The sequence below is a fragment of the Rousettus aegyptiacus genome, unplaced genomic scaffold, assembly GCF_014176215.1.
Source record: "Rousettus aegyptiacus isolate mRouAeg1 unplaced genomic scaffold, mRouAeg1.p scaffold_m13_p_11, whole genome shotgun sequence".
Taxonomy (NCBI): Eukaryota; Metazoa; Chordata; class Mammalia; order Chiroptera; family Pteropodidae; genus Rousettus; species Rousettus aegyptiacus.
The window spans coordinates 5,684,740-5,711,733 of record NW_023416286.1 but is presented as its reverse complement, the minus strand read 5'-3'; the positions used below and the strand labels follow the sequence as shown (position 1 = coordinate 5,711,733).

Genomic DNA, 26,994 nt, shown 5'->3' with positions numbered 1-26,994 from the left:
GTTTCTGCTTCTTTGTCTTCCCATTTCAGCTGCCTTTCTGTGTCTGTTTCTATGTACTAAACAAAGCTGCTATGTCTCCCGGTCTTATTAGCGTGACTCTGTGTGGTAGGTGTGTCCACTGGCACAGTCCTGAGAGGGTTCAGCTGCAGGCCAAGTTTAGCCCCAACCTGTGCCCCTCTGGGGCCACCTGTTAAGATTTAGCAAGCGGTCCACAGATGTTGTGCTTATAGTTGCCTCAAAAGGCCACACCAGTTTCTGAGACCAGCTGCCACTAGTGTGAGTCTTGGTGCTGCCCAGCAAGGAGCACCTGACTCGCTGAGGATACACCTGGATGTGGCTTGAGTGGAGCCATGAGTGTGGGGAGGCGGGGTTTCAGGGGGTCGTCTGGGTGGAGCGACCTTTGTTATCCAGTTTGATGCCCTCTGGGCTACGGTGGCCCTGTGTCTGGTGCACTGGTAGGGAGGAGGGCTCGATAGGGAACAGTGGATACCGCCAGCACTTCTGTGGGGATGGGGAAAAGGGTTTACCAGGACCCTCACTCCGGCAACTCGGTGTTGCCCTGTAAGTCCCCGCACAGCTGAACTGGCACTGGTGCTCAGAGCCAGCAGGTCCATCACCGTGGAAGTCCGCTCGGGGATGTGGCCCCAGCCTCTGTCCCACTCGGCCGCCAGGGACCGGGCAGCCCGTGTCCTCGCCCTGTCCTACCTTCTGCCGTTGCAGGGTGATTTTTTAGATTTCTTCCTAGTTGTACGGCTTGTTCATCTAGATTACAGGCTATTTTTCTTTGCTGTTCGCTCCTTGTTTTTGTCACGACTTCGATTTGGTCGCCAGAGGGATGAACAGAGTCTGTATCATCTATGCCATTTTCTCGGGAGGCCGGCATTGATGGTTTTCATTGGGACTTCATCACATAGGCATTGGTCATTGGGTCATTGGCCACATGACTGAGCCCAGTCTCCAGTCCCCCTCCTTCCCCAGGATCGGGAGGCCAGTCCGGTATCAACTGGCTGAAACCCCAGCCTTCTGATCACATGGTTCGTTTTCCCGGCATGGTCCATCCACCAAGAGCCGCCTCTTTAGCATAAGTTCAGGTGTGGTCCAAGGGGCCCACCAGCAGTGACTGAGACACTCCCGTCGCTTGGGAGATTCGAAGGCGTTCGGGGCTCGGATGGGAAGCTGGGACAAAGACCGGGAAAAGGCTTCAGGGCACGACCATGTCCCAGGTCTGGTCTTTCCGCAGCACCCACTGAGGAGGCACTGCCGGGGGTGGGGGGCCCTGCCCCCCAACCAAGGCTCTGATGTGGGAAGACGTGAACGTGTCTCTCCAAGAATTTCTGCGAGACAGTGAAAACATCCCCGAGAGAGGGACATGGGCTAGATGGGTTTAGGGCACCTTCTCTGGTGTTTTGGACACTTTTATCTGAGTTAGGGAAAAATGCTGCAGTTCAGAGTGAAGGATGTTGCCTCTATGCTGCTGAAGGCAATGAAATGCTTAGTAAAAATTTGGCTTAAAATTAACTCTCTTTTTGCATTTAGTTCTTTATTTGAAGTTCTTAGCTCCCTAGACCCATTTAGTTTATGCTAATATTTACTTATGGATATTATATAAATAGTTATGAAATAATAAATAATATATATTACTATACTAATATTTATTAGATAGAAATAGATTTCGAAAATCTGTTAGGATTTTTCATTTTCTTTTCCAAACAATCTCCATGGAATGAGTTTATGCCACTTGCCAGTGTGTGTGTGTGTGGGGGTCTGTCACAGTCCCTGCTTCCTGATCACTGACGTCCACATCCTTACCACCATAGATATGTTGTGTGTAAGTGAAACAATGAAGAACTTGGGTCATTCGGTAAAACAGAAACGCCACACTCCAGTGACACCGAGTGAGTGGGCAAGAGATTGACAGGCAAGTTAGAGCCACAGTGTGGCAGAGGCCCATGGTGGCGGTGCTGGAGGACGGTGGCCATTACTGAGGTGTGACCCTGTCCCCCTAACTCCCTTTCATGCTTCTGAGGGCAATGGCACGTCTACCATAACTAGTCTGCGTTCCTCGGACCCTTCCCTATTCTTTACCCGTCTTCCTCTTCACAGTCCCCTGGTGGGCATTTTCTGTCATGGACCTCCGTTTCTTAAAATTCTCTTCTTTTTCCGAACCCGGCAGAAACTCCGCAGGGAGTTAATTTATTTAGCTATCATCTTCCAAAGATTTCTGGGCTTCGTCCAAACCAATCAGTGCAGATGTCGCCATGAAGATGTTGCTCTGCCTATCTGACCTGGCTGGGCCTGGGGTGTGGCATCTAACGGGCCCTGTGCCAGAAGCATCTGGAACTTTGGTCACCTTGGAGTGATCTGTAAGTGAATTGGTGTTCAGCCCTCTTCTTTAACTTGCCCATCTATCTTACAGGGACAAATAGGTTTTCTGTCAGGATGTCTGGTTATTAATAATTTACAGAATATTTATAAGTGGCTCTTGGAAACCAAAGGCCCGAATACAGCTGGGATCTGGGAGGGGACTGTACCCAGAGTCCAAAAGCTGTCGGGACGGTTTCTGTTGCTCTCCACGCGTCTGTTTCTGCTTCATCCCCAAAGTAACCCCTTCTCTGTGTCCCGGCCTGCGCGGTGGTTGGAAGATGGTCACCCGGAGACCTGAGTGTGTGTGACGATAGGCCAGTCGCGTGCAGAGGACATCTCCTCTAGGTCCCATGTCACAATTTCCAGAGGAGAGGCTTTTCGATGGACCAAGTAACCATCCTCGGAACAAAGAGCTGTGATGGATGAAGGGGACCACGCAATTCAGATCGTCTTCGGTTCAGCGTCTGAATGAGCCTCTTCAGAAGGCGTCCACTACATCGGCCCTTTATTAATCTGTTTGACATGTGCTTACGGACTGCCTACTGCGTGCTAGAAATTATTCGGGATGACAGGGATCGAGCCACAGACAAGACAAAGTCCCCGCCCTCGTGACCGTCAGCTGTCTTTTCTGTATTTCTACTTGGTGACAGAAAAACTTTGCGCTTGTGCTGACTCTCGTTTCTCTTTATCCTTTCTTTTTATTTCGGTTTCTTTCTCAATAGGTATTTATTGAACTCCCATTATCTGCTGACACTGCTTGTTTGGATGGGGGGAGTTGTAAGCATACACTCTCATTTCATGTGGTGGTATTTTTAAAATGCATTAACTCGCAATTCCTCTCATTGGTCTGAATTTGAAGCCTTAGTCATAATGTACTTTGCTATGTATATGGAATAGTGTTTTCCTTAGGGAATACATCTGTATCAAATTTGTGTTATTTTGAGAAGATTAATGTTTGTCTCCAAAGCAAGGCTGGGCGAGGATGCAGCTACTGAGGTAGAAGACAGTTATCTGAATCTTAGGGGGAAACTAACTACTTCTACCTGGGATAAAATTCCAGGTCTGGCTCTGTTGATGCAGAAAAGTGAGTTAGCCTGATGCGTGAAAGGTACTTGGGAAATCTTATTTCCCTTAGTTCTGTTATCATTAATTGTTCGTGTGTGTGTGTGTGTGTGTGTGTGTGTGTGTGTGTGTGTGTATTTATTGCCCTGATGTTTATTGTCCAACATTTAAATCCTTGTTTGGAAAAACTGTTGTTTCCATTCTTATTTCTATCAGTGATGCTTTTTTTCCCCCCCTAGTCTTCTCTTTAAATCCCAATTATTTAATATTTCTTTTTTCTGGCCTACACATTCAATCAAAAAATAGTCTTGCAGAGTTTTCTTTTGATAGGGTTCTCATGTTCATGTTCTTTTTTTTATTTGTTTGTATTTATTTAATTCATGCATTTATCATCTTGCTTCTAGGTTGTAGAATAAATTTCCTCCCTGATCTCCTTACCTACGAATTCTCCCCTCCTTCTGCTCCCACGCGTACATCGCGGCCAGGTGCGCTGCTCTCCTGCCGAGAAACCGTCTGTGGCTTCACATGACCTTCAGGATGAACTTCAAGCATCTTCTTCTGCCATTTAGTCTTGCACAGTCTGGCCACAGGCTTTTTTTTTTTCCCCCTGAGAGTCCTTTCTACTATTTCCCAATTTTGGCCCTTAGTACTGTTTCTTGTTTGTTCGTTTTTTAATTGGCCTCTGATACAGATTGTCTATTGGGCCTTTGCTTACACTCTGCTGGCTCTTCTCCTGAATGTCTGCCCCTCACCTAATATAAACCACTCCCCTACTTTAAGGCTCTTATGTCTATCCTCAGACTCAGTTCTGACCAGCTGTCCACCCCACATACCAGGAGGCTGCTGACCTCTGACCCTACTCATCACCTTCAAACCCACTTAATCACTTGGTCATAGGCTGTGGCACACTGGTAACCATGGTTATGCCAGTTCACGTTTTTGAGGACCGGAGCCAGATCTTTTGCTTTTGTGGGGCAGGGAACTGGTGAATTGTGAGCGGTCCCTCCACGACAGTATGCAGCCCGAGTGGCGAGCACTAAGTGGACAGATGTCACAATGAGCTACTTTGACTCATACCAGGACATGGGGTTTGAGCCCTGGCTGCATATCACTGCGTCTCGGGGAAGTTAAAGCGACCCTTTATAGGACTTGAGTCGAAATGACTTATTCAGCCAGCAAATATGAGTGAGTGGCCATTATGTGCCAGGCACTGTTCTGGGTGCCCGGTGTGAGGTCACAGCAGTGAGCGAAACGCATCCCTGCTGTCCTGGAGCTTCTTGCCCTTGGGAAGACAGGCCATACATAAATAACAGGAGGTGATGAGATAAATGCTATGGGGAAAAATGAAGCAGGGTAAGCGGGCAGATAGAAAAAGCCATATATACATATAATTTATAATTTATATATAAATATATATAATTTATATATATACATTTATAAATTTATATATAAATGTATATATGTATGTATATATGTGTATATATGTATATATATACATTTATATATATAATTTCTCTCTATATATATATTTAAAATATAGTCTAGTTCAAAGATATTCGTTGTCTGCCTGAAATCAGCCGATGCTTTGAAACCTGGCCTCCTCCAGGAGCCCAAGCTGGCAGGCCAGCCAGACTTGGACTAGGAAATCCTGACCCTTGTTGAGGAGGGGAGGGTGAGCAGTGTCCTGTGGAGAGGGGGAGGGTGTGTGTGGGGCGGGGGTGGGGGGGTGGGGGTGGGGTGGGGGGGAGAGGCAGAGATGTGAGCGTGGTTGTGCAGCTAGGAACAGCCAGGCTGCTGAGGACATACACCTGGCCTAGGACCAGGGACCTGGCTATGAGCAGTGTTCAGGACAGTCCTTCAGCTCTTAGTAACCAGGGTTATGTGATCATTGTCTGCCTCTTATGATCAGGATTGCAACGGGATTCTAATGACTTTAAAAAGATGACATAGTAAATTAGCCAAATCTTGCTCTTTCGAAAGGTTTCTCCTGTGTCGATGAACATTCTTTGCCGCTGCCAAGTAGATGCTTATTGAAATGAGATGTCAGTGTCTTAAATAACATGCAACATGTGTGTCTTGGATAGGTGGAAAGTGTGGCAGATATTAGAGCAAATTAATATTTAAGGAAAAAGGAGAGAAGGCTTCATCTGGAGAGTGCTGATTTTTCCGAGACCCTTTCTTTCAGGTGCCCCTCCCTGAAGGTCAGTTCTCCAGAAGGGTCCCTTCTCCTGAGCGATGCTGCTTGGGGGTCGGACGTGCGGTTAGGATCTTCCGTGCGCGTGTACATAGCAGTTTCAGAAATGGGTCTATCACTGTTCTCCACGTCTACACCTCCTGAAGCGAAGGATATGGGGAGGTTGAGCTCACCGAGAGGGGCAACTCCAGGATTGAAATGAAATCTTAACGGAATGGAGGTGCTCGTGTCTTAAAAGCAGAACCAGCGGCTCGAGCAACCACCTGAAAGACCATGCACCTGTGGGTGCACCGGGGTCGCCAGGGGCGTAAAGCCGCCGGGGGGTTCGCGATCACTGCGAGGTCTGGGAATTTCATTCTCAGAGCACAGGGCGGTACGTGCGCCACCCGTTTCTGCGGTGACCGAATGCAGGGCATATGTGTCCCCTTTGCTGTCCTCTCTCAGTTCGTACAGAAGCACAAACAAGCCGAGAAAACGGAGCGCCAGAGCCAGTCCCCGGGCCGGCAGGGGGGAGCTGGCCGGGTCAGGTGGCCTTGGCCTCCGCGCGCCCCGCCCCCGGCAGCCGCGGCGCGGGCGCAGGAGCCGGAGCGGCCCCGGCAGGCGGCGCGGCTGTCACGGGAGAGGCTCCCTCTGTGGCCTGGGGGGCCAGCCGGCAGGGCGGGGCGGGGCGCGGCGAGGGGGCGGGGCGGGCGCGGCGAGGGGCGGGGCGGGCGCGGCGAGGGGCGGGGCCGAGCGCAGCAGCTGCGCCGCGGTCCCCGCGGGAGCCCAGGTCCATAGGCGGGCCCCGCAGCGCCGAGCATCCCTTCGCGCTGGTCCCCGCCCGCCGCCGCGCCCGCCTGACGTGACTTCTTTGTGCTGTGTTCTCTGCCCGCGCCTCTCCTCCGCAGGACCTGTTCGTCCTTCTCTGGGCTATAGGAAGGCAGATGATGCGATGTCCCGGGCCACGTCCATTGCAGACCAGCTGGAGGCGCCAGCCCGCACCATTTACCTCAATCAGCCGCATCTCAACAAATTCTGTGACAACCAGATCAGGTAGGAGAAGGCGGCCGAGACACGCGAGAGGCAGGGGACGCAGAGCGGGGATGGGGCTCGTCAGCCTCACGTTGGCTTTTCCACACACCCCTTCAGCCCCGACCCCTGTCGGCTTCCCGCAGCCCCGTCCGCCTCCCCTCTCCCCAGCCTGGCGGTCTACACCCGCGCTTCCGATGGGGTCGTATGAATGCGGCTCTTACCTGCCTCTCCTTCGCATCTATTCTATGCTCAGGCTGTCTGTGAGCCCCGAGGAAGTTTTTATTCTTAGCTGCCTGACAAGAATGAGGTCTCATCCCTCCATCCCAGAGCGCCCTGCCACGATTTGCCCCTCGTCCTGTTTTAAGCCAGGCGCTAGCTCCTTTTAGCAATTTACGGGCCTTAATGTGGGGGAAGTGCTTTAGAAAGGAATCTCACAAGTCGCATTCAGGTCTAAATGGTCCAGGACATTTGTGAAGATGTCTTCTTTGGACGTGAAACCGCCCAGAGGTAGCAGAGGGGTGGATGGAAGCTACATTTAAATGTCTACTCTTTGCTGGCTACTGCATCAGGTGCTTTAGCTACACCAGCTTTATAAATCCTCATAACTTCTTGAAGAAGGCATTATTACCTTCAGATCAGGAAACCGAGACAAAGATGTTAAATAATGTACCTATGGTCCTATAGCTACGAAATGCAGACCTGGAAATAGAACCCGGCCTGTCTGACTGCTAAGGCTCAAATACTTTCTGCTGTGCGAATCGACTAGGCATGGGTGTTAGTCCATTTTCAAATTTCATTAAAATTTCAGGCTGAGACAACCTTATCTCTGGGAGTGACTTCAGGGGATGTGGTAACAGTGAGTGGCTCAGAACACCACCAAGTTCAGGTGTAGAGAAATTACATGACTGGTCAGGTTACGCACAGATTGTTCACAAGCTTGAAATGCAGTTCATGATCTCTCTAGAAGGCTCTGGCTAAAACTTTGCTGTTGTTATATGTTAAAGAATCCCATGATGGCAGTAGCTCTTGTACAGGCTGCCGAGCCTGATGTCTTTATTTAGAAAGGTTTGGCTGGTGGTCGTTATTGCAGCTGGATAGGATTTGGGGTGGAATGGTGTATATTAGGTGGATGTGATACCTTCATCTATTATTGCTGTAGCTGCTGTGGATAACGGTTTGACAGTTCCTCAAAAGGTTGAATGTAAAGTTACCATACGATCCAGCAATTCAAGTCCTAGGCATATAAACCCAAGAGAAATGAAAACGTGTCCACACAAAAAATGTACATAATAGCCGAAAAATGTTCATAATAGCCGAAAATGTCTACCGACTGATGAATGAATCAATGAATAAAATGTGGTGAATCCATACGATGGAATATTATATGACCATAAAAGGAATGACATACCTATGCATGCTACAGAATTTGAGTTCATGGCTTATACTGTGAGTGTTAGTTGCAGAACACACTGAATAGGATCAAAGAAATTATGGCCCTTGCTTTTCTATAAAATGACAGCCTTTGAGTATTTACTTCGCCCAGACTGTACACATACATGGAAATTACTAATGGTCATATGATTCATTAAGGAATTGATTATAAAGCTTCTTGTCATTATAGTTTAAGGACTTTACAAAATGTCGACCCACATTATTTTGGCATTTTAATATTGCTGAAGTCAAGTTTTATAAAAATACTGATTCCTTAAAATAAGGCTTTTTATCTTGACCATGAATGTTTGCTAAAAGTCGATAAAGCTATTTAAAGGAATATTTTCATAAAAGGAAGTTGATAAAGAATTTTTTTAGATATAATTTTTCTTGAGAAAAGGTTAGTGGTTTTGTTTGGAGGCTAGATCGTTTGCTTCTAAACTGAGGTTTATGAAATGACGGAACCATGTGAGACAGGTGAGGTTCATGCTAACCCACGGTTTTATTTGGATGCTGTACACCTCGGAGGCTGGGCCTCCCTGGCACAGACTTTCTCACTCATCCTTCCTGGCTTGGAGCTCTGAGGATCGAGGCTGTTGCTCGTGACCGCCTTCACGAGCCACTGGCATTTTGAATTCAGGAAAGAGATGAAAGTTTGCTAAAGAGGGAGGTGGCTGTTGGGTTCTGGGGGAGGATGCTGAGGGATGGTGTGGTGAAATCAGGATAGGGATCGAAGGTGTAAGGTTAACATTTGAACTAATGTATCTAAGAGAGGCTGGGCCCCGTCGGTAGGAGGAAGAAGTTCACCACTGGAGTTGACCATGGCCTTGGCACCCTCAGGGGAAAGTGTGACGTCAAAGTCCAAGCAATTCCTGGAGATTCTTGGGGTGTCCATGCCATGGGAATGGATCTCTCTCCAAATCTCGTTCTCGTTGTCGACACCAAGAATCATATCTAAAGCTGTGGGAGGCTGAAGTTTTCCATTACCAACACCAGTAAATTGGGTTATCAAGTCATGGAGAAGTGTGACACGGTCTCTCTTTCTCTCCTAGGCGCCAATTTTCTAGGCCCTTAACCGTGAGGACAATAACCTGTTCGTCCTCTACAAATAAGTAGTATTAAATGGGATCTTGCAATGCACCTATGCGTGTCTAGGATTGCGTGTGTGTCAACCTAGCGGATCCCCTTTCCCCCAAAGTATACAATAGTATCTTCTTTTAAATATTTTTAGCAGCTTTATTGAAGTATTCACCCATCTGAAGTGTACAGTTCCCTGTTTTTTAGTATATTCATATTTAGTTATATGGCCATCACCACAATTTTAGAATATTTTCATTGCTTCCAGAAGAAGCCTTATGCCCTTGGGTTATCCTCCCCACTGCCACAGCCTCCCCGCCACCCCGCCTTGACCCCAAACAACCACTAATCTACTTTCTGTCTCTCTATATTTCCCTGTTTGGGGTAGTTCATGTGAATGATATCATTTCCTTTGAAGTGTTTTAAGTTAAACATTAAATGTGTGTAAAAAGCTTGCTTTAATTCCGTGTATCTAAATTTTCAAAAATGTTCAAAGTTTAAAAAGTTTGTTTTTTTCCATCCAGAAAATATCTTGAAATAGTTTCTCGATCAAAGGAATGGGCAATATTTATGTAATTGTGATCAGGAATATGCAGTCTCTCTATGAGATTCTCAGGAAGCTGTTTGAAACTGTGACTTTCAAGGCTGAAAGGCATCTTTTTTTCTGTTTGAAATCAGGTCTTCAAAGCAGGTTAGGAATGTTTAGATATTTCGTTTCCAGTGAGTCATTTATTTCAGCTGAGAGTTTTACCTAGCAAAAAATCTTCATTGAAGCAGGTCGGATTGTCCTATCAAAGAAAAGTTGCTTTATGTGAATCTTTTGTTGGTTTTGCCAAGATAAGTTTAAAATAGAATTTGCCTTTGCTGGGATCCGAATGTCTGAGAGGGTATTTTTGTCTTAGTGAATGAAGAGAACCAAATCATCTTCAAAAACCAGTTTGTATCTACGGCCATGCCACCCCGAACATGCGCAATCTCATCTGATCTCGGAAGCTAAACAGGGTCGGGCCTGGTTCGTACTTGGATGGGAGACCACCTAGGAAGACCAGGTGCTGTAGGCATTCAAAAAAAAAAACAGTTTGTGCATGAATGCTGGTGACAGATGATACATACAGGATGAGATCTGATAGCATTGAATGCTGTAAGGGTGAACGATTCCCCTCTAAGCGTTTAAAACTGCAGAATTTAGGTGGGATTTGGTCTTAACACTTGGGCTGCTCATAACTTAACGAAGAAACAATACCAAGACCCTAGCAACGGTCATAACTTAGTTTCGATTCACATAAAGATCAGTGCTTTAAAAACCAAGGTCTACATATCCCATTTGAACAGCTGTCCTTATCAAAGTTGGCAAAGGTAAAAGTGTATAAAAATCATTATAAAGAGTAATTATGTCGAAAGCATTTCATGTACCGTCCTTAAAACAGCCTCAAGATTTTCTTCCGTTTTTATTTCTCTGTTTATTTATATATTGTAGTAAAAGTGTATGTATTTAAAGTGTACGACGTAACAATTTGATATACATGTACATAGTGAAATACTACAGTCAAGCTAATTACATATAACCTTCTCATATTCAGTTTTTTAAAATTAGAGGCAGATATACTTGGTTATTCTCCAAACCATGTACTCTTGTAATCTTGTATTTTTTTTTATATGAATGTCATAGCATATCGAGAGTCCTTAATTTATACATACCAGCAGCAATTAATGCCACAGAAGTTTCTAGTAATTAGTACTTTTTATCAGGTTTTTACCCCTGGATGAAGCTTTGGAGGCATTCTGCAGATAAAAATATTCAAATTGGGGGAACTTTGGCACTGTGTGATTGAGGTAACCATTACGTACACAAGCTTTATGGAAATCTACTTTTAGAAACAGAATCGTGTCAGCCTGGGGCCCATTTTTTGGTATTTCTAAGGAAACAGCCAATGTCTAGAGCAGACTCACACGGCCATTTCTTTATCAAGTTGACCTTTGTATGGGTGGATGTGGAGCGTATTTTGAATTGACCAAAGAAACCTTGGTCCATTCTCATTTATGAAAACAGGTAAAGGTGTTTGGTTTATGAGTTCTAGTCAGTAACTTATTGCCCCTGCCCCCTGTTCCCAAATTCTGCTAATTCTTGTCACCTGTGGACTCATGGGCACTTCTGACTTTTAGAGATAAAAGGAATTAAGCCTTGGGATTTGTGAAAAACACCAGTTAAAATTTAACCAGAATTGGAGGAAACTAAGGAGCTATGACAGTTAAACTCAGTGGCAGTTCTGAATCATATCTTAGAACAGAAAAAGTGCATTGGTTGAAAAATGGGTGAGCTTTGACTATATTCTGTAGTTGGGGTAGTGCTGTGCCACGACGTTTAATCAGTTTTCATCATTGGACTACGGTGGTGTAGGATATCAACACTGTGGGTAGACTGGGCGAAGGGTCTATGGCAACTCTGAGCGTTTTTATAACTCTTCTGTAAGTATCAAGTCACCTCAAATTAAAAATGTTTTAAAAATTAACCAGAAGTATCTGGGAGAGTAGGAACTAGATGCTAAACTTGTTTGTCTTTCTGTTGGGTGTCTTAGGAAATGTTTGGGCCCTTTATTGGAGACGGACATACTTAGAGGAGGTGATGGTCAAAGGAGACTGGACCACATGTTCCCCGAGCTAAGTGGATGGGAGAACACCCACCTCTTGGTGTCAAACGACATTCCCCGGGATGGCAGCATGGAGAGTTTTATTTGCTCAATGTCTGATCCAACTGCATAAAGTTGAAAAAGTAGGCAGCACTGTGGACTGCAGAAAGTTCCGGGGTCAGAGTGTAGTCATGTGAGCGTTTGCGTAGCTATCTAAAAGTGGCATCGAAGTGTGTATTCTACTACTTATGGCTGAGCCACTCAACAGACAGCAAAAGCTTACTCAGAAATGCTAATCAACTTCCCTTTCAGGAGGGACAATGCTTAGAGAGAACAAAAGGAGAGGCTGGCCATTGTTGGGGTGTGGGGATGTTCTGCAAAGAAATTTCCCGAAACCATGAGGTTGAGTTTGGTGGTTTCAGTGCTGATCTGTGCCTTTCTCTGGAATGAAAGTCAGCTCTTCAACACTTAAATGACAGGCTCTTAGCTACTCTTACGATTTTATATCAGATACAGTTAACAAGGGATCTGGCGCTGAGTTTGGGATGTTGTCGTTGGTCGTTCTGAGGGATTGTTCTGTATATCTTCAGTATCTGTTACATGTGCCACTCCAAAGCCTCTGGGAGGTGTCAGCTGGTTTCAGCTTTCACGCCTGCCTGAGAAGAGACGCCAGCTCGACAGTGGGCCTGACTCTGTCATACGAGTTCTGTGCCTGCGTCACTGGTCTCCAAACTTTTTTGATCATGTATCCCGTCAGTAAGACTTATTACTAAGACCCTTTACTATGTATACTTAAACATCACATCTGTGTGTATGCGTTACTATCACTAGTTATTATCAAGACCCAACATGTATTTACCACGGTTCTCCATTAAGAATTATGGATGTAAATCCATATGGCCAATACTTGTCTTGATTATTTGGAATATATATATATTTTGCGGACTTACCAGAGTTCATTAAATTATTCCTAATGTTTAACTGACGAAACCGGTATCAAAGAACTCTTTTTAGGAATAGCATTTCTGCGTTTTTTTATTTGCTTGTCATTTGCTTATCACTTTCAATTTGTGGCTTGTTTTATTGAATGATTCTGAAGCCACTTGTTTTTTTTGGGGGGGGGCATAGTTAGTTTAGTTGAAGTTGGATAAGTTAATTTATGAACCCACCTAGCTGGACACAGAAACTGAAACATGTAGCAATAAGCAGCAAGAACACACCGGGGTGTGTGTGTGTGTGGGTACAACTGTTTCTCCCTGTTTTAGTCAGCTCAGGCCCCCGTAAAGGAGTACCATAGCCTGGGGGGCGGGAGTGGGGCTTACATAATAGAAACGGATTTTCTCGCACAGGGCGCCAGTGTGGTCAGGTTCTGGCGAGGCCCCTCTTCCTGGCTTTTGGACCGCTGCCATCTCGCTTCATCCTCACGTGGTGATGAGAAACCAAGGTCTTTGGGGTCCCTTCTTCTAAGGGCACCAACTCACCCCATGCTGGGGCACTCTCGTGGCCTTATCTCTCCTTAATCACCTCCCAAAGGCCCCACCTCCACATACCAACACGCCGAAGGTTAGGGGGATTTTCAGGGGACACAATTCAGTCCATAGCACACCCTCACCCCGCCCCCCCATTGGACAGCGCCCCCTCTAACCGTGTTAACAGGACCATGTGGGGGAACCAGTGTCTACCCTCTCAGTAGACGTTATTAAAGCTTTACGTTTTTTGGAGGCGCATTTACATATAAGCTCTGACAATGTCTTCTCACATTCCATTTCGGAGCCACCTGCTTCCTTGGAGAACACCTGTTTGGCCTGACCCGGTCCAGCTATGACTCTGGCCTCAGCTGCACCGAGACTGATCGATCGCATTACGGAGACCGAGGCGCAGTTGCTGCCCCTGCGTTTGGTGGACACTGGGAAGGCACTTCAGTCCCCATCCACGCGGAGTACCGAGTCGGGGCTGGGCGGGTAGTCAAGGCTCTGCAGGGCCGGGGAGATCGGCTGGTAGGTGAGCCTGGGCGGGGCCGGAAGGTGAGTGAGCGAAGGTCAGCCTGAAAGAGGAGGCGCGGTCACGTGGGGAGGCCCGGGGAGTGCATGCGCAGAGGGGCCAGGTGCGCATCTTTCTGGAGGTGACGCGGAGGGCGGCAGGGATGACGGGCGACGTGCGGTGCGAGGCCAGGCCCCTGGAGGTGGGTTAGCTGTAGCAGGAAAGCTTTTAAAAGGGCAGCGACAACGTCATATTCGTGTTCGAGAGCCTTCTGGGTGCGGCATGTGTGTATGGCCACGTGCTCTGCGCTTGCAAGTGCGTTAGGCTGTGGCGATGGCCCAGACAGAGGGGCCGGGCCCGGGCTTTGCAGGAGAAGAAGAGGTCACGGGAGAGTTAGGTGAGGGGTAGAGGAATAGTAAGTGTGGTTCCAGGGTTCCAGGTTTGGGGACAAGGAAGGTGGTGACACCGTGGCTCGTATTCCTGAGGATTTTTAAATAACTTTTTGAACAGTGGGTTGGGGCAAGGTCATTGACTTCAAAATAGCGCAGACCCTCTTTCTCCTCAGTATTAGACGGCCCCAGGGGATCAGAAGTCCATGGGTGACCTCCGTTGGCTGTGTCAGGAAGAGGGGCAGCCGTCTTTTGGTTCCTCTCAGCAAGGCAGTCCTACTGGAGCGACACCCCAGCTTCCGACGGCTCCTTCTCTGCCCCTAGATATATTCGAATCCAAGATCCTCAACTTAGCGAGCAGGAACTGTGACAAGGTCACACCTCGCAGGGTGGTAAGAAGTGGGTGAGAATCTGCGTACAACCCAAAGTGCAGCATTAGCTGTACGGTGTCCAGAGTGTCCCGTGATCTAGGCCGGTTGTCGCTCAGTTGTTTTGTGCCACACGCGCAACTCACTATCCAGTTATTTGAAACCCAAAACATTCAGTCGATGAGCTGGAGGAAAAAGGAAAATGTACTTGAATGCAAGAGACATGAGACTCCCTGGAGAGTAAATATGCAGGCTACAGAACAACAAGGTAAATTTGGGGTGTTAGAGGCTTCTGTATATATTTTTCTAGGCCGCAGCTTCTACAAGCAAGCACGCTGCGCTGAGAGCATCAGACAGAACCGAGAGGTGTTCGAGTGTGTGTGTTTATTGTTAAGTTGAGACATCGGCCTCCCCTTTGGGGTACTGAGAGAACAGAGTCAGGTGTAAATTCACATCAAAGTCAGTGTGACTTCCACCTGCAACCAGATGCCAACTAAGAGTCTTCACCTTAGAATAAAGCCTTAAACTTGGTCCAAACAAAGAACCAGAACGTCACTGAAGTGTGAGCGTGGGGTCTGTACCTTCCTCTCCCTGCTCTTTCTCCCGCCTCTTTCCTTCCTTGTTTCGGGCTGTCGGCTCCTCAGCTGTTTGGACTCTGCTTGGTTCCTTCTACGAAATTTGGCACCGCGCATAGTATTTAATCTGAATCATTGGAGACTCATTTATATAAAGGAATGTTCTTCACATTACCCAATCAAAAATATTATTCCTTTATTTCTATTCTAGCAAAGGGTGGGGGTTCTGAAAGTCTTCTTGTCTAGCATATGAAATGTGTTACCCCGCTCCGACAATTTAAAAATAGAGCTCTTTATTTTAAAACTGTAAGTCTGTTTGCTGAGTAATTTGTCATAATTACTTCCCCAGTATTCCATCTTTGTTAAAACTACCTCAAATTAATTTTTAATGTTACCTTCCCCAATTAGAGTTTTAACCTTTCTAGTGTTAATACACCAGAGTAAATTGAATTGTTTCATGGAATGCCTATGGAAAGGGCAGACAGAAACCTTAATTTCTCTCCATATTACTGTTTTGCCTGCTGCTGTCAGAAGTTTCTTTGCCACTCGTATTTCAATAGAGTTTTTTCACTATATACACTTAGACATTGCAGGAGAAGTAATTTTAAGTACTGGAAAGAGTGTGTGTTTGTGTGTGTAGTGTGTGTGTACCACAGTTATTCTCCAAATGGAGGTCTTGACATAGGTTCCATATTTATAAGCCAAACAGTGTAGGTATTTTAAAGTTGGGGGACTCTAAAGCAAAAAAAAAAAAAAACAATGTAATGAGAGATCCTTACTGATAACCTTTACCAGTCTCCTTCCACCATTTGGTATAAATGGGTACAAAATGCTTACTTAATGTTTATAAGTCATTTGGCCTACACCTGAACATCTGCCTCTGTTTGGACCTTATTAATTCACCTTGTAAACCATTCTAGTCCAACTTTAGCTGATATGGAAATTTCTTTCTTCACACTGGCACATCCTGTGGTCGCTATGCATTAAAAGTGCAGTAGATCCATAAGTACCAGTAAATATTTTTAGTGACCATAACAAAATACTAATTTCAGTGTCACATTTCAGTCAGTCTTCATGAACTGTCACGTGTTTGATAGTGTAACAGCCACAGATTCTTTTATGGAGAAAAGCTTTTTAGTGTCGTCTCAGGGAAGATATGTGGTCTCCCCATGAGCTGGGTTTTCTACGATATCCTTGCAAAAGAGGACGTTTTCTTATTTAGTGAAGTTAATTGATGACTGCTTTAATTTACATTGCCCCTATACTCAACAAAAATTAAAGTGAGGGTTGGAGAAGGTTTTTATATTTTTGCCCTTGAAACTGTACCTCTAAAGCTACAAAACTACATGGTAATGTGTATGAATTTTGAGGAAATGTTGAGAAAGCTGGAGGCTGTCAGTCAGCTAAGTGACAATATTTTCATGAGTTTCCCTTTGAATTTTTGAGACCGTGTATTTGTAGTTTTGTGGTCCGTTTGCTAGTATTTTATTTGGCCAGCGCTCATGGATGTAGTATAGTGGCCCGGCAATTTTTTAAAATCATATTTCACACATTTAACTAGAGAAGAAACTATTTTTAATACAATACTGGCATTCGCTATGAAATAAGTGTTTTGTAGAAACCAACCCACTAATTAAGGATTTTGGAATACTGATTGCTTTATAAGACATTTAGCTGACTTTGATTTTAAATCATAATGCTTTTTTTTAATATAAATAGCTGGAAAATTTTGATATAACATTCTTCATAGCTAAATATGTTTTCTCCCATAGCAGTCGAAGATAAACTGATTATGAATCATGTCTTTTTGAACTGTCGTGCTAAGGAACCTCATAAATTTTGACATTTTGAGATAATACCGTTAGCAAAAAGGAGTACAATAAGAATGTCTAGCCTTTTAAAGAAACCCATGGCTTTTCGAAACACACTGAGTGTTTTAAAAATTAAAGCAGCATAAAAACAGGTCCACACCCATCCATGGAGAACGAATGGAGCTGCGGCTGAATCCTGCAGGCGTGCTAGAATGTGCTAGTATCTTCTAAGATGTGTTCTCTGCTTTGTAAGACTGTAAAGAGAGCCTCTGACTAAAAAGTGAATTGTCTCTAAAACCTTTTTTTTTAACCTTTTGCCAAGGTGTCCACACCCCATAAAATTATCAAATACATTTTTGTGGAATCTGCAAAATGATGTCAAATGCCAAGATTCACTTTTTGCCCTCAATTTCCTTTGCACTCCACGGGGCCGTAATGTGCATCTCATGTCTCGTTGCCTGTAAAGATCAGCTGGTCCGGACGGGGCTCTGGTTTCTGTTTGAAACTAGTGCTCCAGGTGGTTTTGCCGAAGGTGATCCTCATTTATTGTCACCCCAATCTTAGTGCCTATGTCTCAGGATTGTCGTGAGGATTAAATTAATGAATATACATAAGCTCATTAAACAGTGCCTGGCTCAGGGTTTTATACATTTCGATGTCGCTGTCATTTGCATGTTGGACTGTGAGTTTGGCGATTACGTTCCCACCAAACTTGGTACATATCACTCGAGTTAAAAAAACAAATGGGCTTTGAATTGCCTTAGTAGACATTAGAAAGGAACGTGAGGATAGAGCAGGATGAGTATCTTTAAGAACAAACTACGTTTTCTTTTTGCAGCATCCTGATTTTAAAGATTAATTTTCATGTTCGCCTGAGGTTACCGTGGAGAAATTTAAATTAAGTATTTATTGGAAAACCCGGCAATGGAAAAAGCTATCTTTATTTTGTTTGTTTTTAATAGCCCGAGGGGTAAGGCAATTAGGTAAAGGGAAAGGGCCAAAGGCAAACCAGGAAACAAGTCTTGGCTTTGCCTGCGACCAGCTGAAGGAGCTTCTCCTGTAATTTCTCGGAACCTGCATTTCCGCATCTGTCCTATGAGAAGCATCCTTCCCTCGAAGACTTTGCGCCCCCAAACGAGGCTGCAAGAGAGGAAGTGTCTGGAGCGTAATGCTCCGTGGAGATTATGTGCCCCGTTTCCATAGCAAGTCACAGAGAGGCTTACTGCTCTTTTTCTAGTCTGTTTTTTCTTTTTAATTGTGGTAAATACACATACATAAAATTTCGTGTCTCGGCCATTTTTCAGTGTGCAGTTCGGTGGTACCGAGGACTTCCACGCTGGTGTGCCACCAAGCTCCAGGGCTCTTTTTACCTTTCCAGAGACCTAATGTTTATGAAGCAGCTTCCCATCCCCCCATCCCCCTATCCCTCCATCCCCCCTACCCCCATCCCCCCAGCAGCTGGTCGCCAGCAGTCTGCCTTCTGTCTCTGTGAATCTGACTATTATTTTAGGGACTTCGAATAATAGTCTTATTGCTCTTTGAAAGAGTAGATCTCCATCATTACAGGGAGTTTCGGTATTCTATCAAGTTGTCAGTTTTTATGGCGTCCTTTTTTTCTTTGCCTTGTCTTAACATCTCACTGTGTACCACGGCAAGCCCCATGTTTTAAAAAAATTGGTATACACATTTAAAGCAAGTTCAAATGACTTTGTTTTCCTCCCCATTTCTGCAGTGTGGTCAAACTTACCACACTCATTTTCCCCAAGGATCTCAAGAGAACGTGGTGCTCTTCCAGGCCTGGGGGTGGGGGGTAGGGGTGGGGGGGGAGGATTAGAGGGCTGAGAGAGAAGCTCCGTGGGACTGGCATGAGGTTCAAACCAGATCTGCTTCGTCGAGTAGATGGCGTCCCCCGGGTCAGGCTCTGATCTCTCCACCTGCAGCGTGACGCCCTGCCTCTGTGCCCACTTCCCTGCCAGCGACCTCACCCTCACACAGCGGGGGCACTGCGAATCTCTCTGTTCGGTGACCACTGCTCCCTTCATTTTGTCTTCAGCACGATATTCAAGGCCACTGTCATTCTATCCGAGGCGTCCCGTTCCCTACCCCTACTTCCTTTTCCTCGTGCTCTAGCTGCAGTGAGCGACTCGCTGGTAACTTTCCCTAGATGTTCCCTTTCGCCCTCCCAAAGCCTTGCCTCTTGGTGAGCTCTGTCTTTGAAGGCTCAGGTCTCCTGTCTCTTAAGAAGCGTCTCCTGCAGCCCCGCGCTTTGTGGGCCGAGCCGTCCCCTCTTCGCGCCACGGAGTCGCACAGACGTTTCGGTTGTGGAGCTTAGCACATTGCATCACATCTATTTTTACAGTCTCTGACTCTCCAGCTCTGCGGTTTCATCCTTGATGGCAAAGCCTGTCTGTTTTATCTCGCGCACTCCCCAGCACCGAGCGCAGTTCCTAGCCAATTGGAAGCATAAAATCTTTGCTGAACGACTTTGCTCCAGTGGTGAAGGTCAGAATTATGCAGAAAATACAAATTGGCTTAACGCGTTGTTCTGAGATTTCCTTCACACTTAATTGCTTACTGAACAAAGTAGAAACCCCAAAGCGGTTACTTACACCTCAGAAATTGATGTATTGGTGGTTTGGATGTTGTGCTTTTATGTATAAGGTACTCTTGAAAGGGGGTCACCGAGTGAAATGCTTTTAATGTCAATTCTTCAGGAATAACAGATTGATATCTGCTCTCAAATGCAGGTGTCTTTGGAATTAATGTGATTGCTGGCATCCGTACTCATTTTTATCAGTGGAAGTTTAAATCTTGTTTATTCGACAAATTTATTCTTGGTGCCTAGGGGATGGGATGGGGCGAAAACGAGAGGGCTCTGCATTTGCGATTCTGTTCATCTTTTTACTGTTTTTTTTTTTTTTCTCATCTTTTCCCATGTTTCTCTTTAGCTTTTTGGGTACGTTTGAGTAAAGAAGACTTCAAGGACACACGCGTTATCCATTTCTGTGGATAAGTTAGTTGCCCCTTTATTATTTCCCTCTGCTTTTTGACACAGGTCCTCAGCCCTTTAAGAGAGAAGTCAGAACGGAGAAAGATTCAGAGCAGCCTTCCGGTGTGTGCTTTCTAGGCCACGGGTGGGTCGGCCGTTCTTCAAGGGGTTGCCTCCCTTACAACTTTCATTTCCATAGCCCTTTCCTTTTAGGCTCACCTTGGGGTACAGACCCCCGCATAGGCCCGAGAGCTCAGGTTCCTACACCCAAACCAGCTCTCTTAAAGAGAGGTGAGAAGTGAGGCGTGGATGAGGCTGAGCTACTCCCAGCTGGTGTTCACATCTCCCAGATGAGGAAACCAACCAGAACACGTACCTTCACTCGCCCAAGTCCCACCATCCAGGGAGGACCAAGGAGCACGCTGCCCGAGATGCGAATGAAAAAAACGACTAAAAGTCAACCTACTTTTTATTCTTCCTGTGCACCCGCAATTGTAAACGACATCAGTCAGTGATAAGAGTACTCTTCCCTGACATTCCTCAGCATAGTGAAGGTCATCTGTGACAAATCCACAACTAACGTCTTACTCAGCAGTGAGAAAAGCTCCAGGCTTTTTCTCTGATCGGGAATAAGACAGGGATGCCTACTCTCACCACTTTTATTCAGCATAGTTTTGGAAGTCCTAGCCACAGTAGTCATACAAGAAAAAGAAATAAAAGTCATCCAAATTGGAAAGGAAGAAGTAAAATTGTCACTATTTGCAGATGGCTATATATAGAAAACCCTAAAGATTCCACCAAAAGACTATTAGAACTAATAAATGAATTTGATAAAGTTGCAGGATATGAAATTAATATTCAGAAATCTGTTGTGTTTCTATATACAAATATCAAACTATTAGAAAGAGAAATTAAGAAAAGAATCCATTTACAATTGCATCAAAGAGAATAAAATACCTAGGAATATTTTTAACCAGGGAAGTAAAAGACCTGTACTCTGAAAACTATAAGACGTTAATGAAAGAAATTGGAGAAGACAAATAAATGGAAGGACATACCATGCTCATGGGTTGGAAGAATTAATAACATCAAAATGTTCATACTCCCCAGAGCAATCTATAGAGTCAGTATAATCCCTGTCGAAATACCAATGACATTTTTCACAGAACTAGAACATGTAATTCTAAAATCTATATGGAACCACGAAAGACCTCGAATAGCCAAAACAATCTTGAGAAAGAACGACAAAGTTGGAGGTATCATGCTCCATGATCTCTAATTATACTACAAAGCTATAGTAAACGAAATGACATGGTACTGGAACAAAACAGACACATGGATCGGTGGAACAGCGATAGGCCAGAAATAAACCCACACTTACTGTGGTTAATTAACCTATGGCAAAGGAGGCAAGAATATGCAATGGCATTGGTGTTGGGAAATATAAGTGATGTTGGGAAAATGGGCAGACGCATGCGAAAAAACGAAACTGGACCACTTTCTCACACCACGTATGAAAATAAACTCAAAATGGATTAAAGACTTAAATGTAAGACCTGAAACTATAAAAAATCCTAGAAGAAAACATAGGCAGTAAACACTTTGTCCCCTGTCTTAGCAGTATTTTTTTGGACATACCTACTTGGGCAAAGGCAACAAAAGAAAAAACAAAAAAGCTTTTCAGAGTAAAGGAAACCATCAACAGGATGAAAAGGCTACCTAGTGGGTGGGAACAGATGTTTGAAACAATATTCTATAAGGAATTAATATCAACACTATATAAAGAACTCATATAACTCAACGGCAGAAAACCAAACAATCCAATTAAAAAATAGGCAGAGTACCTGAATAGACATTTCTTCAAAAGAGACATACAGATGGCCAACAGACATGAAAAGAGTCTCAACACTAATCATCAGGGAAATGTAAATCAAAACCATAATAAGATACCTGTCAGAATGGCTATTATCAAAAAGACCACAAATGACAAGTGCTGGTGAGGATGTGGAGAAAAGGTAACCTTTTGCACTGCTGTTGAGACTGTGATTAGAGCAGCCACTATGGAAAACAGGATGGAGGTTCCTAAAAAAAAAAAAAAAAAAAAAAAAAAAAAAAATAGAACTACTATACGACCTAGCAATACTGCTTCTGGGTATTTATCTGGAAAAAATGAAGCCAATTCAAAAAGATATATGCACTCCTATGTTCATTACAGAATAATATTCAATAGCCAGATATGGAAACAATTATTGATAGATGAATGAATAAAGAAGATGTGGTATATACTTACAATAGAATATTACTTAGCCATCAAAAAGAATGAAATCTTACCATTTGCAACAACATGGATGGACCTAGAGAGTATCACAAGTGAAAAAAGTCAGACAAAGATAAATATCAAATGATTTCACTTTTAAGTAGAATCTAAAAAACAAAACAAATGAACAAACAAAATGAATGTAAATGAACAGTTACAGAAGAAAATCTGATGCTTGCCAGAGGGGAGGGTGTGGGGGTGCAGGACAGGGGGAAGGGGATTAAGAAGTACAAAGCCCAGCTGTAAAATAAGTCACAGGGATGTGATGTACCACAGAGGGAACACAGTCAATATCATAATAACTACGATGACAGGTTGTTATTAGACTTATTGTAGTGATCACTGCGGAAGGTTTATCAACATCAGATCACTGTGTCGAACACCTGAAACTAACATAATATTGTATGTCAACTATAACTGTTTACTCCTCCCTGAAAGCCTTCAGTTGAAATAAGTTCTAAACAATTCCTGTGATTACTATTTAATTTTAAAGATTATGTATATGCTTCACACTAGCACATTTTTATTATGTTTAAATAAGTATTGTATTTTACTTGGAAACCAGTTAGGAGCTCTCCAGCCTCTGTGCACCTGGACTAAAATTAATAATAATCTTAAAATTGAAAATTTCCATAATTATTCATTACTTTAAGATTGAAGACCAAATCAAGAAAAAAAAACGTAACATTAGTGGTATGACTTAGTAGTTGTCTAAATTCCACCCTTTGTAAACGTTTTGGTTTTGTTAAATTTCACTTATTTGTAACTTGATGATTATGGCATAAATATTGTAGCAGCCTAAAACCAAAGAATCAAAGTTCACACTATTACATAGATATAAAAGTTATTGAATAATTGTGGGTTTTCTTTTGGTACTATGATAAAAATGATTATTTATTGCCATAATTAGATAAAATTTAATGAAGGCAGTGTTTGCTGTCTATTTTCTGGTAAAGTTCATGTATGTTTTTATTTCATGATTGTTACTGAAAGTAATTTTATAATGTAGAGAAGGGGACTGACTGTTAAAAAAAATTCACAGAAACAATTTCCCCTTGGTGTCAGACACCGGGGTAAGTGTGTCGCCCCCTACCGGCAGCCAGTGGCTGAGCCCAGCCCGACTTGGGATTCCCGGCTCTCACGCTGTGTCCTTAACCACTGACTGCAACCCGTTCTGTGCCCCTGTGGATATATTTAGTTGTAGCGCCTTCCGGGGCCACGGAACTCAGAGCCCCGAGAGCACCTGTGTGTGCTTTATCCCCATTTACCCCGGGCTCCATTTGCACGACGTGCCCTAAGGTAACTGTTTCCTCGCTTCGCACCGTTTCCGCTTTGAAAGGTTTCATAGGAACGCTGTATTTTCGGATAGCGGGGCGGGGGTGGGGGGATTAGAATGGGGTGGAGGGGTATTGAGAGGCCTGTAATTAGCATTTTGGCTTTACACTTATTAGTTTCTTTGATCTTCAACTTGATTTTGATGTCAGTATTACAGCTTTTGCTTTCTTTTTGTTCATGTTTGTGTTGTATGACTTCGCTCATAAATTTTTAATTTTTTTTCCGAGTTAAACAACAGAATCCCCGACAGAGATCCTTTTTCCTTTCAGTAGGGATGCTTGACCTCTTTGTCGCCATAACTCTTTGATAGTGTGTTCATTTTATGTTCCTCAATTTCGATCTTTGCTCTTTCCTCGGCTCTTGGGCCTGGCTGAGGAAACTCCCCAACAAATTGGAGAAACGGGGAGCGGAGCCATTAGTTTTGGCCCCACTGACCTTGCAGAGCTTATGGGATAGGCAGGCAGATGTGTCCAGACTTTAAATATATTGCTCCAGAGGAGGATTGTGGAAGGGGTTAAGCCTGGAGGTGGACTTGGCGACCAGGTGCTCACTGAAAAAGATGGTTGAGTAGAGGCCAAGGGCTGAACCTCAGGGAGATCAGCATCTAAGGACCCATCAGCAAAGGAGAAGGAGCCGTCCAAGGTGAAGGTGGTCACCAGAAAGGGAGGGCTGCAGAAGGCGAGGATGGCTCTTCAGAAGGGAAGTGGCAGGTCGTGTCAGATGTGGTTCCGCGGTGACAGTTTCGCCGAGTGGCTTCGCTCAACAAGGGCATCAGCGCCAGGGAGCGGTAGGAGGACGGCAGCGCTGTCTCCCTGAGCAAAGCTGGCAGTGAAGGGAGGCGAAGAGAGGCCGACAAAAAGGGGAGAAAGGTTAATGCGGGATTTGATTTAAAAATATATATTGGCGAAAAGAGTTCTGAGCTCTTCTGTAGGCTGAGGGGTGAGCAGTGGAGCAGGGAGCGGGGACAGGTGAAGATACTGGGCGGGGCTCACGGATGGTACCAGGTGCTGGGGGAGGGTCCCGAGCTCAGGTGCAGAGTGAGGGAGGGCCTAGATGAGGCAGACATGGGGAGGGGCACAGCCTCAAGGTGCAGGGGTGAGGGAGGGCCAGGATGGCACGGCCGGTGTGGTGACTGGGAGAGGGAGCTGTCCAGGGTCCGTGGGGCAGGGCACCCAGGTGATATCGGAAGACACACATGGGTTACTTTACATTCAGGGAACCACTTGGTTTTGCTTTGTTAAATAATGCACTTCGGTTCTGTAATTCTTTGGTGAAAGTCCAAATGAAATGAAAAGAGCAGTCTGGGTCTGTCACATTTCCTTTTGTACACGGTAGATAAATCTCCAGGTGGGGGCTTTGTGTGTGCTGGGGCGTGACCTTTCTGAAGCTGCAGAGGGTTCTTGCTGCCAATATTGAAGAAACATTCATAAATATCTTATTAGGTTTCCTGGGAGCAAAACCATGCCGCAAAGGGTACGAGCGCTTGTTCAGCAGAGATGAATTATAGGAAGGATTATGCGACGAGAAGAGAGACTCCGAGGAACGTAGCCTGTTTTTGTTTGGTTTTGCGGGGCAGGGATCCTCGGTATCTGCTGGTTTTCAAAAGAGCTTTGCTGTTCCGATATTTACAGGACCTGCATCTGGGTTTAAAATACTGAAAACATAAGGCTAAAAACAGATCCGAAGTTTCTGACATTTTTATCGCTGTTTTCGGGCACAGTTAATTCTGTCTTCCCATTTGTTCTTTCGGGCACCTTCTGTGTGCGTCCCAGCCCATGAGCAGGTGTGACACCGTAAAGGTTTCTTTTGTCCCTGTGGTATCAGCGGACTCCCACTTCCTTTAGAAGCCACCATGTTCCTCCCAGTCCCTGGTGGCTCTTTGCTCACTGATGTCCCGTGGATCCACGTCTTCTTTCCTGCCACAGCCTTCATCTCCCATCTGCATTTAAATGTTCCCCCTTCGGTTAACTGCCCTTGGGTTAACTGGCATTTTCTCAGATTTCTTTTTGTCTGCCACCCCCACCTTTGGTATTTTTCCTTAAGGACTTTCAGGGAACAGGGTTTGGCCAACAAAACAAGAATGGGACGGCGAGACTGTTCCAGTTATAGTCCCCTTTCTGCCCGGGAGGGTGGAGTCAACTGACTTTACTCACCTTTGCTTGTCCAAGAAAGGCCACCGTATGTCATTATCTCAGAAACAGCCAGAGTTTAAGATGTCGACAGGGATGTAAGTTGGTTTCACGTAGCGGTGGTACTGGCTTTTGGAAGGGTTGCGGAAGGCTGTGCTACCCGCTGTGGGGCCCTGAGTTTATGTATGGGAGAGCTGGAAGCAGAGATGGGGCGTGGGGGACCCTCCCCTCCTAACTTCCCACCCTTCCTGTTTTTATCTCTCAGGAATACTTCTTGCTTTCCATAGTCAAGTTCTAATATGGTTTCATGTTGTCTATACTTCGATCTGAGCCTCAAAACTCAAGGCTCTTGGTTTGAATGTGTTTTACCTCCCCACCTGGATTCGAACCCTGTGAACACTGAAGGCGGGATTCTCGTGCATTTCCACAGGGGCGGTAATGACTGAGCAGTTTAGCCACCAGAACTGATTGCTCCCGACAGCGGATGGTTTCCGGGGGTCATTTGAGATTCATCTGGTTGTATCGTTTGATTTCTTTGGAAATTGCTATCTTATGGAAGCAGTGAGAATAGGACTTTTTTTTTTTTTTTAACTAGGCCATTAAGTTTTATTGTAAAAGGTCAGTTCTACAATTAATGATGTTATATAATGAAAACTAATACTTGTTGAAGAGGAGACTGGTGGGGGACAAAAGGAGCATCTGAAGAGACTTGGAGAATGAGCCCAGTTCCGTGTAAGTCGTGTGGCGATTGACCTCAGTCCCCCTGGACCTGCCAATCCTTCGCTGTCTCCGTGTTAGACTGGATGGTTCTTCCATTGCTTGTGGCTTGTTTTGAAGCCCTGCATGAAATCCACACTGAAAGGGAGGAAATATTTTTTACTTGGACATTAGTTAGCTCCTGACAGGAACCGTTTTTAGTTAAGGAAATCTGAAAACAGTAAAAAGGTAACTTAAACTAAATAGGGCTCGACTTCCTCCCTAGAGAGAATGGGGAAGCTGGCACCTCCCATGAAGGGACTTGTGAAGACTAAATAAATTATGCAGATGAGCAAACACACACACATGGATTTGCCCGGAGCGGAGAGCCGGCGACACTCTGGTTTTCAGTCACCGTCCCCTTCCTTATGATCAGTAAGATGGATGGGGCGGGGCTTGGCAGTTGTCAGCCGATGATCTCTAAACAGCCCTCCAGCTAAACTCCATTCTGAGAAATACGTTTCTGTCTTTAAAATAACACGGAAGGTGGGGTTTTAAAAACCCTGAACAGTTTCTTCTCTTAGCTTCTGGTGTAGTTGACCTTGTATGCAAGTCGTGCCCTGGATTAATGGCTTTCTG

The 26,994-nt window shown here is 44.9% G+C and overlaps 1 protein-coding gene and 1 pseudogene across 4 annotated transcripts in view; both read left to right on the top strand.

The window, feature by feature from the left end:
- Window positions 1-26,994, top strand: part of ATP8A2 (ATPase phospholipid transporting 8A2) — a 476,394-nt gene that overhangs the window by 77,048 nt on the left and 372,352 nt on the right. For 3 of the 4 annotated variants that reach the window (XM_036228443.1, XM_036228444.1, XM_036228445.1), the window contains exon 2: window positions 6,508-6,652. In XM_036228443.1, coding sequence (XP_036084336.1) covers window positions 6,508-6,652 — 145 coding nt within the window. Of the gene's footprint in view, window positions 1-1,659; window positions 2,364-6,507; window positions 6,653-26,994 lie in introns of those variants that run through there. The other variant, XM_036228446.1, reaches the window with a different exon arrangement.
- On the top strand, window positions 10,082-10,200 carry LOC118609524 (annotated as a pseudogene).